The sequence below is a fragment of the Amphiprion ocellaris genome, chromosome 3, assembly GCF_022539595.1.
Source record: "Amphiprion ocellaris isolate individual 3 ecotype Okinawa chromosome 3, ASM2253959v1, whole genome shotgun sequence".
Lineage (NCBI taxonomy): Eukaryota > Metazoa > Chordata > Actinopteri > Pomacentridae > Amphiprion > Amphiprion ocellaris.
In genome coordinates, this window is record NC_072768.1 from 18,376,123 (window position 1) to 18,389,988 (window position 13,866).

General features: G+C 38.5%; 1 protein-coding gene across 2 annotated transcripts in view; it reads left to right on the forward strand.

Annotated features, from left to right (window-relative positions):
• The first annotated feature begins 520 nt into the window (after positions 1–520).
• parvg (parvin, gamma) overlaps positions 521–13,866 on the forward strand; it is a 36,278-nt gene continuing 22,932 nt past the window's right edge. For both annotated transcript variants that reach the window (XM_055009147.1, XM_023278576.3), the window contains exons 1-12: positions 521–1,686; positions 2,412–2,526; positions 4,003–4,067; positions 4,722–4,824; positions 4,987–5,130; positions 8,631–8,746; positions 8,855–8,910; positions 8,998–9,035; positions 9,140–9,201; positions 10,039–10,107; positions 10,244–10,345; positions 12,628–12,700. In XM_055009147.1, the coding sequence (XP_054865122.1) occupies positions 2,457–2,526; positions 4,003–4,067; positions 4,722–4,824; positions 4,987–5,130; positions 8,631–8,746; positions 8,855–8,910; positions 8,998–9,035; positions 9,140–9,201; positions 10,039–10,107; positions 10,244–10,345; positions 12,628–12,700 (898 nt within the window). In that variant the 5' untranslated portion in view covers positions 521–1,686; positions 2,412–2,456. The remainder of the gene's footprint in view (positions 1,687–2,411; positions 2,527–4,002; positions 4,068–4,721; positions 4,825–4,986; positions 5,131–8,630; positions 8,747–8,854; positions 8,911–8,997; positions 9,036–9,139; positions 9,202–10,038; positions 10,108–10,243; positions 10,346–12,627; positions 12,701–13,866) is intronic.

A 13,866-nucleotide genomic window follows, 5' to 3' on the forward strand; every position in this document is an offset into this window, starting at 1 on the left:
CCTGTTGCAGATTTTGAACCTAATTAACTAAAATTGACAGTATTTTTCTTTTGTAGCTCAGAACTACAGTGTTTTCTCCTACTTCCAGCATTTATGCACAGCTAAGGTAACTAGCTACTAACTATTTGACAATTTCGCTAATACACTTAAAAAGTAATGGAGATGATCGCTCCACTGTCATGTCTGTATTAATCCGGTTAGCCAAGCTTCACAAAAGACTGTAAACAAGGAAATCTTGCAGCTCTGTCCATATTTTATGTGTTATTTTTTTAATTGATCCAAAAACCAAATTTGAAAAGTTTCTACAACAGAGCAAATAAACATATTTCCCCAACATGTAAAAATAAAAAACCTATATAATATAGAAAAACATTCTGTATATTTCTCCCATAGTTATGCTCATTTCCTAAAAGCTGAAGGAGCCGGGAACTATTCTTATTTACTCTGAACTATGCACGCCATATTTCAAGCCATATTTAGAAGCCGATGCTGTTGCCTTCTGCCTTAAGTGCAGTGTGTTCTCAGCGTCCCTGGAGAAACCCAGTCAGAGTATCCTCATATTGACCGTCCTCTCAGACGAGTCTCTGAGGAGGCCTGGACCTCTCACCGCTCTCTGAAGCAGAGCTGGGCCTGCTCTGCCACCTGGAGACCTGCTAACATGTACAGTGCACGAGTGCTCATGCATTTTAAAGCCTGTCTGAATTATTGAGAAAATGGATGAGTCAATCCAGGCTGAGTTAGCATTGGGTGGCTCACCCCCTGTGCGTTTTTTTTAATGTCGCCTATCAAGAAATAAACGCCTGGAATCAAACAGAATGAGAATTTCATTTCAGCCCTTACTTGTTTGATAGGTTAGATTTGCTTTGGCTTTTGAGCGAGATTGGCTTTGGAACAGCCAATTCCTGCAATTTGGGTTTAGCTAAAGGAATTATGGGTTTATTTTAGGCCTTTATTTTCTTGTCTCATTCCTTTGTTGCTATGGTAACCTTCCACATCCCCCAAATTGCCCCTTCCTCTGGCTGATGGGTGGTCCTTTATCTTTTCTTCAACGAGGCCGGTGCAGACACAGAGGTGGGTTTTTTTGTTGCCTCTATGTCTTTCTTGCTTTCTTTCTTGTTTTGTCGTGTTTGTTGTAGAATGGGGAAGGCTGGAGACCAGATGACGGAAAATTGATCCGACTGGTCACAGATGGAGATGTGTGAGTCGAGCTTGAGTGGTTCAGGCCTCCGAGTGTCACGTTTCTCTCAGCCCTCCCGAAGTGTGGTTTTCCAAACAATACATTTGAACCCAAGAGTCCTCCCCGTTCTCTTCCCCTCAACATGCACCAATTATTAAAGTCTCAAATACAGTCCGTGACACAGAACATGAATGTACTTATCAGAATATCCTCTGCCGCAAAGCCTGTCTCAGAAAGAGGAAGTGCTACCTACTTCTCTGCCACATCCTCTCATTTCAGATTACCTTCCCTTTCGACCCTCTGACATGTTATTTTCTTTTAAAACAACACTTTGAAATCGAGTGCAGTCAGGCCTTTTTCACTGATAGGACTTACAAGAGCTGCCATTCAGATCGAGTGCAGCCCTCCACTTCTTCTATCGCTGTTTTGACAGTTTGCGGAGTTGACATCAGTTAAGGAAGTCGATTCAGCAGAAGTCACACGGTTCTGTCGTTCTCAGAGTGCTGAAGGTAAGCTTATTCAAAAAGACCTTTTGTTTATGACCTTGTTTGAAAGTTACTGTCAACCTCAGGAAAAGGAAGCCACACAAACATAAAGCACACAGAGAAAGAAAAGTTCCTTGTTGAGCCTTTTCTCCTCGCCAGATCCAGGAAACAACGGTCTGACATGCTCCAGGTCATGACTGTTTTGTCAGCAAGTGTTCCTTCATGTGTTTGCTGTTTTTTTTTGTCTTGGACCGAATGATTCAAAATGTTTAGAGGGAGAGGTGCAGCCCAGCAAGTCTCCGGGGATCTACAGTACTTGATCTGTTGAGTGTGCCACTGAAAAAAAAATAGAAAAGGAAGTGAGGAAGCTAAATATCTTGCTTCCTCAGACTGACAAGTTTCTGACCGGATCAGTTGGATTCTGTGCTCCTCTGTGTTTGTAGAAACTTTTAACACCCTCAGTCAGAAAAAAATATCTTTAAAACCCTGCTATAGAAGTGCGTTCTAGCTGAGCTGAGCATAAGACCGATATTCTTTGTACTTTAAAAGCATAGATTTGAAGGTAGAAAATTTTCACTCAGCAGTAAACTGTCAGTACAATCAGCATCTTCCACTGCTGGTCAGTGAGTCAGTCTCCAGCAGCTGCTGAGAGTTGAGCAATGTGGTCAAGGACACTTACTGAGCTGCTGCTGGGAGACTCTCTAAAAGTGTTTCTTCATTCTGCTGTGGTTTAACTGCTGCTTCTGAAGGTGTCGGAGCAGACCTGACTCTTCTGTAGGTTTTGTTAAGAGGTCATGGCGATGGAGGCTGACGTCTTCGAGTACCACAAAGAAGAAGACACACTGGACGTTGAGTCTTTTCAGGGTATGTGTGAATTTCGTAAACAGGTAGATCATAATTTCAGTTGTAGTAGGTTTGCAAACCATGTGTTAGAAATGTCAATATTACATCACAGCTAAGATCTTTTTTTCCAAATATTTAAACTTTCCTCGTCACTGGAATAGAAAAACATTAGAAACACCACTCAGTATAAGATAAGTCCTTTATTTCTCCCCACTCCGGGGGAAATTCACATTGTTACAGCAGCTTATGTAGCAATACAGCTTAAAAGCACAACAAACTACAGCCCCCACAGTGACCATGATGTTTCATCAACCAACCTAAAATATTTTTAGTTAAACTTGAACACTATAACCTCAATAAGGACTTTTTTTTGCCCCAAGTATGTTAAGTAGTGATTTATGGCTTTTAATGTGTGGACCCTATTAAAACTGGCTACCAGACTTTAGATTGGGATGCGCAATCCTTCATAGTGGTTTAGTCAGTTTTGCTCAAAATACTCACAGTGCCTCATCTTACACCTTGGAGGTCTGATGTATTAACAACAACCTTTTATGGCCTAATATTTAGTGGCAGAGATTATAATTTCTCTCTAAGTATAGCACATATTACACTACCTGACACTATAAATAGAAGCATTAAGCTATCTACAGTGAACATATGAGAAAGCTCTTCACCTTGTCAGGTGAAATCCTCTCCTGGAGGATGATGTTTGCAATTCTGATGTTGCTGCTAAACGTGAGAAATAAACCAGGACACGGCTAAAGCATAGGTGGTGCCAGTGTCCTGCTTTCTCTTCAACAGAGGCAGCTATTAGGCATGGCTCATGTTGCCCCATGGATCAGCTTACCCCAGTCTTCTGTGCTCACTTACCTGGCTTCTTTAGCTGCCAGATCTTCTGCTGTGTTTACCAGCTGGTCACTGCCTTTCTGTGCTTTGTATGGTGGTTTTTGAAAACCTCTAACTGCCTGTGGAAACAGGTCTGTTGAAGACTAAAGTTGGCCCTAAAACCAAAATGATCAGTTAAAAGATGCCAAGACACTGCATGCTACAAAGTTACAGAAAGTTTATCATTATGAGCATCACAGCTCACATTTCACATGGTCCTTTGATCCATAATTCATATAAAATTATCTATTTGACCAGCTTTTAACTGTATTACCAAGTCATGATGAAGCCTGGCAAAAATATTAACGATAAAATGTTTGGTGTGAGATATTTTCCAAATCAAACAGCTGTCAGGATTAATTTTCATGTTGTATGGAAGAGAAAAAAACAATGGCTGCTTGAAACTGTGGGGGAAAACATCTTCTAGATCTAGAAATGCATTTGAAGTGTCAACAGACATATCGCGAAAATATAGAACATTTATAAGGTAAAATAAACATTCAAAGTATAAAAAATAATGAGTGTCAATCACAATTTATCAGACATAAAAGACTGTGTCATGTATAAAAAAATGCAGTATGATCAATGCATTTTTTATATATATTCTCACAGGAGAAAAGAGGAAACTCATTCAGCCAACATCTCTAAAAGATCCCAAACTCGAAAAGCTAAAGCAGGTAAGAAATATATTCCCTCCACCTACACATAAATCTTTCTAGGAGTCTTTGTCTTCTGTTCAATATTTGCTGTAACATCAAATCTCGTTCTGGGCAACCACACATCCAAGACTCCCTGTGTGTCTTTAATGGGCTGCATACATGCTACATATGAAACATTGTGCGTCTCTATAATGTTTTTCCTGCATGTATAATGGGTTCCTGCATGTGTATGTGCAGTAAAGAGCATGAATAATATGTGCTGCAGGGAGAGAGGTGGAAGGATCAGTGAAATTTTAATGAACATAATTATAAGAGGTGATGGGAGACGGATCAGAGTGTCATGGGAGTCAGATTTTAAAACACATTGTTATGGATAAAGATGGCATCTCTAGTGCTTCATGCAAATGGAAATTCTAAGTAGTTCTGACATGTCTTGCATGAAGAGGAGGAAATCAAGTGAAAAATAATAATATATAATTTTTTGGGTAGTACTTTGTATCTGTCACCACTTCAGTTTAGTTCAGGATCTTATCTCTGAAAAGCGATTAAGAGAATTTAAAAAACAAGAGATCGTGCTGTTTTTTCATCTGCCACACTGGCAAAAGAAAAATGTATGAAAGAAGATGAAAGTGTTTCATATCTCTGACTGTGTGATGAATTATGACTTGGTAGGAATTGGTTGACTGGATCAATAAGACTTTGAAACCGGAGCACATAGTGGTTCAGAGTCTGGAGGAGGATCTGTACGATGGACTGGTGCTTCATCACCTGCTGTGTAAGATAATACACATTTGATATTTCATTAATCATACCAACTTCCACTCAATTATTGTGTTAATTCCAGGAATAAAAACAAACGGCCAAATGTTTTGCTTTAAACGCTGCTAGCTGTGCCTGACTCTAACATTACAAATAATGATTTTTCTCAATCCTGCAGCCCAGTTGGCAGGTGTGCACTTGACCGTGGAGGAGATAGCACTGACCAGCACGGCTCAGATCCGCAAACTGGAAATGATCATTGAGGAGTTGGACAAGAGGCTGGGCCTGCAGGACTGCAGTCACATCAAATGGAATGTCAAACGTGAGTCATGCAGCTGACTGGGCTTCAGCAACAAAGCAACAAGTCAACAAATGTTCCCTTTCTGGCAACGACTTCACATTACAACAGGATTTGGTGCTAGCTTGAGGGTGCCACATAAGCTCACACCAACTGGGAGGGATTTTAGTAGAGATTAAATTCACTGTCATTATGGGGTTCCGTTTTAATCAGCTGTTAGTGGATTATTTGATAGTGTTGGGGTATGGAGCAAAGAAAGACCATGCTAATAACTGCAAAATTAGAAGCAAATGAACACCTGACAGTGAAATTTGAGTGGTTTCACTCCTCTGAGATATTCTTTCATTGATCTGGCTGTGGTGTAATTTTCTCTTCTAAATGCAGCCAAAACTCTAGTTGTTTTATTTTGCCCTAAAAACATCAAAAACACATTATCTAACTATTCAGTTACTCTGGATGGCCTCCAACAGACTGTGAGGAACAATTAAGTTATTTTTGACCAGGAACATCATTTAAGTCGCACATAAAACAAGTTTCTGGGGCAGCTTTCTTTTACCTGCATTACATTGTTAAAATTAGGAACATCCTGACTCAGAGCGATGCTAAAAAACTAGTCCATGCATTATTCCTATGCTGTAAACTGTTATAACTCCTCATTGTCCCAGTAACTCACTAAAAAGCCTCCAGCTGACGCAAAGCGCTGCAGCAAGACCACTGACAGGAAAAAGCAGGAGATCATATTTCTCTTTTATTAGTTTCTCTTCTGTAAAATCCAAAATAGAATTTAAAATACTTCTCCTCACATAGAAAACCCTTAATGGGCAGACACCATCATAACTTAAAGACCTCTCATATACCGCATTATCCCAGTGGAGCACTACTCCTAAAAGTAGAATGGGAGGCAGAGCTTTTTGCCATCAGGCTTCTCTCCTCTGAAACCAGCTGCCAGTGTAAATACAGAAAGCTATCTGCTTTTCAGATTAGGTCTAAAATTTATCCTACAGCGAGCAATACTGAATCAAAATGTCAGTCTGATTTAGCAGAGCACAGTCAATCTGGTTACCTTGCTGAGGATTTGGAGATGTACAACTTGTTGCCTATCTTTTCATTTACTCTCTTTATTATTTTAAATCCCTCTCTGGTCATTGATTACCTCCCAAAACTCAATGAAAATAACCCCTTCCTGCACCCCATTTTCCGAAATGTAACTCCACACAGTTGGTTCCTGTAGAATGTGCAGATCCATAAAGTTTCCGTCACTTTCTCCTCCCGCCCTCCCTGTTGCTCACTGCAGCTCGAGCACACCAGCTCACCTCCAACTCTGCTTAAACACCATAAAACTATTCTGCACTGCACAGTGTAATATAGGAGTAATTCAGGAATGCGTGTTTAACTTGAAATCGATTCTGAAAAGAATAATGATACAGAAAGGCCACTGATGCAAGCTGACAGGATCGACTCTTTATGTTTGTTATGTATAAAACCCAGGAAGTCTGGATCTGGACGCTGCAGCTTCACGGTGGTAATTCTAAGCTGTGGTGTTGACTGATCATTTTGTTAATGATGTCTTTTCCAGAATATAACAAGGGGGTCTTTAAAAGTGATCTGCCAACAAAAAAGTGCCAAAATGGTCATGTCTTGTTTTGTAAAAACATTAGTCATAAATGATCACAATCAGCGGTAACTGCTTTGATAAAATCATGAAATGTTCTGTCACAGCTTCACAATAAAAACACCCCACATTTCGCTACTTGAATACTTTCTAAATTGAATCAGTAATTTATAAAGCTTTGATATTACCGTAGGAGAGTGAAAAGCAAATGATGAAGATGATATGAAACCAAAAACAGTATTGTCAAATAGTGAGAACAACAAATGATTGCCTTTAATTTATTACATTTACTCACTGTATTATTATCTATTATGGCTGGACTTTTAGGCGTGTTGTTTTATGTATTGTACTTATTGTTCTGTGGTTGTTTTTTGTGTAGCTGCTCAGGGACAACAGATGTAAATAGGATGTTAGTTGACTGTGTTTTAATTGTGCGCTGTTACTGCAATAAATAACCAATAAAATAAAAAATGAATGACGCACGTGCACATAGATGCATAAACGAATCAGCAACAATATTACAAATCCCCATCTCATTACCTTAACCCTCCTATTGTCCTCATTTACGGGCACCAAAAAATATTATTTCCTTGTCTGAAAAAACATCCAAAAATTCAGCAAAAAAATTCCCCAAATTTCTGAAAACTTACAAAACCTTCAGGAAGAAAATTCCAATAATTCCTTAAAAGTTTCCCTTAAAAGTTTTATTTAAAAAAAAAAAAAAAAATTTAAAAATAAAATTTGGCAAGAAAATTCCTATAAATATTTTCAAAAAATCTTCAAAAAAACAATCCTAAAAATATCTAAAATGATCACATCTATATCATTTATATAGTAAAACTTTTAATATTTTCTTTAAGAACATTGACAAAAAAAACAACCAAAATCCAGCAAAATTCGCTGGATTTTGGTTGATTTTTTAGTGAATGTTCTCAAGAAACATTTTTAACATTTCTTTTTTTCCACCAAAAAATGTTCAAAGATTTCCCAAAAATGATGAAAATGTGGACATCAGAAGTTTCACTGTGAAAACATATATATATTTTTTAACATTTTCACACTTTAAACCGGGTCAATTTGGACCCACAGGACAACACGAGGGTCAATAGTTTCAACCTGTCGAGGCCTGGACTCCACAAGACCTCTGAAGGAGTCCTGTGGTAGCAGGCATCAAGACGTTAGCAGCACATCTTTTAAGTCTTGCATAGATCTGCACGCGTTAGAGGAAGCAATGATGCAGCGTTACATCTAAGCTATTTTAGGGGAGGATGGATTTATTTGCATTGAAGAAACTCCAAAATATGTGACAATGATAAACTGAGATAAGTTTTTAATCACTGAGAGGGATTTTAAGGCTTTCAGTAGTTGTGCAACAGTAGCTGTGACCACACAGGGCTTGAGCCTGGACCATATCGCTGCTTCACTGGTTGTCCTTCCTTGGATCACTGTTGGTAGTTATTAACCACTGCATTCTGGGAATATCCCATAAAATCTACCGTTTTGCAAATGCTCTGACCCAGTGGTCTACCCATCACCATTTGTTCCTTGTCAAAGTCGCTCAGATTCTCACACACGCATCAACCTCAAGAACTGACTGCTGACTTGCTGCCTAATGCCCTCAACAGGTGCTATTGTAACAAGATAGTCAGTGTTTTTCACTTCACCTGCCAGCGTTTTAATGTTGTGAATGACCAACATAAGATGGGTTTTTTTGCTTGTTTTCATGATAATCTTAAGGAATCTAACTTCAAATATTCTGTTCTAATTAAATTACAGAGCTATGTTTCCATTTGTTATTAATCCAAAAATCTTGCCTCCTTTCTTTGTTTCCATACTGGGTGGCACAGAGTCCTGTCAAGTCAGTGAAAGTTGATGTTTTTTTGTGTTTTGTTCTTTGCTGTTTGTCTGTCAGTCATCCACAACAAAGACCTTTTGGCCACTATTCATCTGCTGGTTGCCATGGTGAGACGTTTCCAGCCTGAACTGGATTTGCCACCAAATGTGAAGGTTGAAGTTGTAGTCGTGGAAGTGAGTTTCAGCTCAATCTTCTTTTCCTATGTTTCCTGCTCTGAGTCAGTCTCAAAGACACTCTTGTGGAATTGCTGCTCAGTTGTGGTTCGCTTTATTTCCACCCAGGTCAGCAGGAGTGGAATCAAATCAGATGTGCAGACAGAAGTCCTAACAGAGGAAAGGTGAGCAGACTTGTGTTCCGTGCGATCCTGCGAATGTGAGAAAATTTCACTTCACTTCACCTCATATTTCTTTTTGGAGTTTCTCAGCAGCAACATGAGCTCCGACTCCCCCAGCAGTGCTGAAAGTGAGTGAGAGTGGTCAGAGGTTGAGCTGATGTGACATCTTGAATGTCATCCAAACAGCATTACAGCCTACTAACACATTTTTTCTGGCTGTCTGGTCGCCCAGGGGAAGATCCCATCGAGCAACTGCTGAAGCTTGAGGCTCACAAGGTCAACACAGTGAAGAAGGTATAACAGGGACAGGTGGAGAAATGCTGAGACAGTCTGAGTTGGAGAATTTTTAATCTCCACAGTGAGAGAAGAAATACAGCCGTGGTACCACAGAACATCAATGTGTCGCCGTATGTCTGTTTCCTTAATGTGAACCTACAATATACAAGCATTGCTGGCTACTGTAGGTTATGAATATGGATCTAAGGACTGCCGTGATCCTCTTCCTTTTCCTGTAATGTCACCCCGAGGTTGATATTTTAGTAATATTTCTTCATGAACTTCCATGAGATTTAGTTCACATATGTGTGTCTCCCTCAGGATGTGTGATCATTTTGGTGGTGATTCTTTGACTTTTCATCCACTGCCTTTATAAGAGCCAGAATATAATTTGTCCAATTCTTGATTAATGCCAGAAACTATCAGTGTGAGCTGTACTTGGATTTTATTGCTAATTATAAAGCGTGAGCCGCTAACAGACTGATGAACATGGTGAGAATAATACCTGTGAAACATCAGCAAGTTAACCTGACCATTAGCAGCATTTTGAGCACGTATGATGTAAACCATTTTGCTTGATGACTCCATTAGTTATGAAAATGGTTGTTCATTAATTTCCCCTGAATTGACTAATCCTTTTAAAACTGATTTTAAGGCGCTCATGTGGAGTGCAGAATTGAAAAGCTTCTATTCTATTAGCAGTCTGATATTATATTCCCTGCTCCTATCTGCAACAAAGACAGGGTGAATGTCAGATTTTATCAAAATGCCTTGAAAATATTCCTTAAAATGTTTGATAAATGAGGCGAAGTTGCATTTCGAACTTTGTAACCTCCCAGTTTTTTCCACTTTCAGGCCATCTTACATTTTGTCAACCAGAATATGGCAGCTATGGGTCTGCAGGTGGCTGATATGGACAAACAGGTAGAAACCAACAGTTGAATGTTGTTGTAGTGCTTGCATGCTTTCCTGCAATAAAAATAGACCCACTGATTACCTCCCCTAAGATTATATCACCTTCCATGGACATGTTCCAATGTCCTGTGTGTTTCCTGTCCAGTTTGCTGATGGTGTGATTCTGCTGCTGCTGATTGGACAGTTGGAGGGCTTCTTCGTCCCGCTCTTTGACTTCAACCTGACCCCCGTCAATGACTCTGAGATGGTACAGTATTGATTCACTTTGGATTCATGACACAGTGCCAGAAATTAACACAGGACAGACCTGAGACTACACCCACCTGCAACACTTAACTTCATGATATCATCACCATTATCCTGCCTGTAGTATCCCCCCTTTCATTTGTCAAAAATCAGCTGGTCAAAGTAGAAATAATCAAATTCATTGGAATGTATTTCATTTTTTTTTTACATTTTTTTGCAAACATTTTACTACACATAGATTGTGCTATTATACTTCACACATACTAAAAATATACCACACTTTTCTCATATCTAATTGGAGCTAATCTAATCTAATTCCTGTTGGAGCACAGAGGATAATGAACTACAGTGCTAAAACCTGATCCAAAACCATGCCTGTTACAATATAAGATAGGATTAAATGAATATTTTACAAATCCTATAATAAAAGTGGATGCATAATTACTACTGTGTCATGGCTCACTTATAATGATATCTTTGAGCTCACTTTACTTGAAGCAATAAGATGAGTCTATGAAAAAGTTATGGCTCTTTTATCACAGATATGATTAGTTCATGAATAACTTACTGAGGACAGACGCTGTGATACTCAATTTATGACTTTTTCTGATATTTTGAAAAGAAGAAAGCGTACCGTAATATGTAACAATACACAAACAAAAATAAAAAGAGGCATAGATTCAGCTGACTGGATGATTAAAACCCTGAAATCTGCTGTAGAACTTTGCACTCTGCCAAGATGTCAGCAGCTAAAACAAACTCCTCTCTAAATTTGTAGGCGACAGCATATAAAACCTTGCGATAGTGATTAGAAATGATGTGTGCACATAATAATGCATTGAGTTCTAATTCCAAATATCACTTACTATACCTTATAGAGATTATTCACAATCAATCGGCCATTGCACCAATGAATATAGGATAGATAGATAGATAGATAGATAGATAGATAGATAGATAGATAGATAGATAGATAGATAGATAGATAGATAGATAGATAGATAGATAGATAGATACATAGATAGATACATAGATAGATAGATAGATAGATAGATAGATAGATAGATACATAGATACATAGATACATAGATAGATACATAGATAGATACATAGATAGATAGATAAATAGATAGATAGACACAGAGACACAGAGACACATAGACAGATACATAGATAGACAGATACATAGATAGACAGATACATAGATTGACACAGACACATAGATAGATACATAGATACATAGATAACAAGAGAAGAGCTTAGAGAGCGTGGTACACTGCCAAGGCTGCTCAGTTGTTGTTTAATTTCCGATGGATAAGTCCGCAGTGGTAGATTTGCAGTAGGATGACAATCATGTGATCATCAGCAAGCAGCTGACGTAGTGTTCACTTGTAGTCATAGTTACAGTGACGCCATGCCGCTATCTCGCAATGATGCAGAAATTTTTAACAAATTTGTAGCTCCAGACTATAAGCCGCATCACTGCCAAAATCTAATCACTTGATGTTTGTGTCATTTCTGACCTTCCCTGAAAATTTCATCCAAATCCATTATTCCGTTTTTGAGTAATGTTGCTAAAAGACAGACAAACAGACAAACGTATGCCGATCGTCACATAACTCCACCGCATTCCTTGGCTGAGTAATTACCAATATATATATATATATATATGTGTATATATATATATATATATATATATATATATATATATATATATATATATACCATTAATAATTGAGTAGTAGTTTAGTTGAGTACTTTAATCATCAGCGATTAGTATTTAATAATAAATGATTAATAAAACTGATTCATAGCTATATTTGTCAGGTAAATACATTGGAGTAGACAATTCATAAATTGATAGTATATACAGTACCTGTCAAAAGTTTGGACACACCTTCTCATTCAATGGTTTTAATTTATTTTAATTATTTTCCACATTGTAGATTCATGCTGAAGACACCTAAACTATTGAAAGGGTGATCCACTGTGGTCTAACCCTACCTCTGCACAATACAACTGATACTAAAAACCACTGAGTGAGAAGATGTGTCCAAACTTTTGACTGGTGCTGTATAGATAATAGTAAAATGCAAAATATTACAAAATGTAAACATTTAAATTCAAGCACCTCAGAACTCTAAATGTCAGGGTAAATAGATCTACTGTTGTCACATTTCACTGCTGGATAACAGTGAAAATTTGATCAATTCCAGAGTCTTGTGGTAAATACAGTTAACAGGCGAATCTTGCTTTTGTGTTTTGTTTCTCTTTGACCTCTAGCTTCATAATGTGACTTTGGCCTTGGACCTCCTGAATGATAGCGGCCTGCAGCTGTCAACTGTTGACCCACAAGGTGAGGAAAACCCACACTCTGACTTGTTTACAGCAGATTTTACTCAAATTAAAATGCCAGGCAGAGAGGAGGAACAAAACAAAAACAGAAGGCCCGTGAGTACGACTGTAACAACAAAACACCTGAGCTCCAAGACAGCAACGTCAAGCTAATTCAGATGATATCCTCTATCAAGAACATTTATCTGGATGACAGGGAAATGCCAAAATCTGTTTGTATGTCAGGTGGGGATGGGGAATCGCTCCGGTAGCTTGAGTTAATCTGCGCTGCACCGTGGAGGGAGGGTTTGACAGCGTTTTGGAGGGAAAGACGGAATTGCTGGCGGAATATGAATGAGTGCGACTCGTGTCTTGATGAGTATCACTGCGGATGATTGGCTCAGTCCAAGGCCATCATCATTCATTTAGAACGGAGCAGTGGGGGAGACAGTCTCAAGGGGACGATGTCACTGTGGTGTCCGCTGATAGACACAGGGATTTAACCTTGCTGCTATGGCTATATCTACTGTCTGGAGGAAGATATGGTATCTGTATTCATGAGCACTGCTACTGTATATCACACAGCGATCAGTTAGATCCCAGGAATATTCAGATTTGATCTCCTCGCTGTGAAGTTTAGAGTGTTTGTCAGTTCCAGCTTGTTACTGCGAGTTATCAGATTTCCAACTGTAAAATAACATGTTTTTGATTTGTGTCACAAACTTGGCTGCGGAGCATTCATCGGAAACATTATGCAACAGAAACGCCTTTTTGCTGCAGATTTTTCAGTTTGTGTTTTATGTAAATGTTCAGAAAATTCCGCTTTCTCCCTGGTTTAATGAGTTTAGAATAGGTTCTTGATGTACTGCTCATGCAGTAAGTGAATCAAAAGTTTAGATAAGGCTTTAAATAATAAGTTCAAGTACCTCTGCACTTACTGCCATGCAATTAGGTATAAATAAAGTATTTAACAACAGAAGAAGACCGGAAGTCAGGTAATAAACTAGTAGGTTTTCATAGTTATGACAGACGATATTTATTTAACCTTATGACCAGTCTTGTAGTGAATTTTAGAGCAGCAATTATTTCCATCTTCACCTCACCTGCATATAATTTTGTTGGTTAATCTTTTGGTCTACAAAACATCAGAAAATATTTTTAAAAATCCATTTCCCTGCGTCCAAAGAC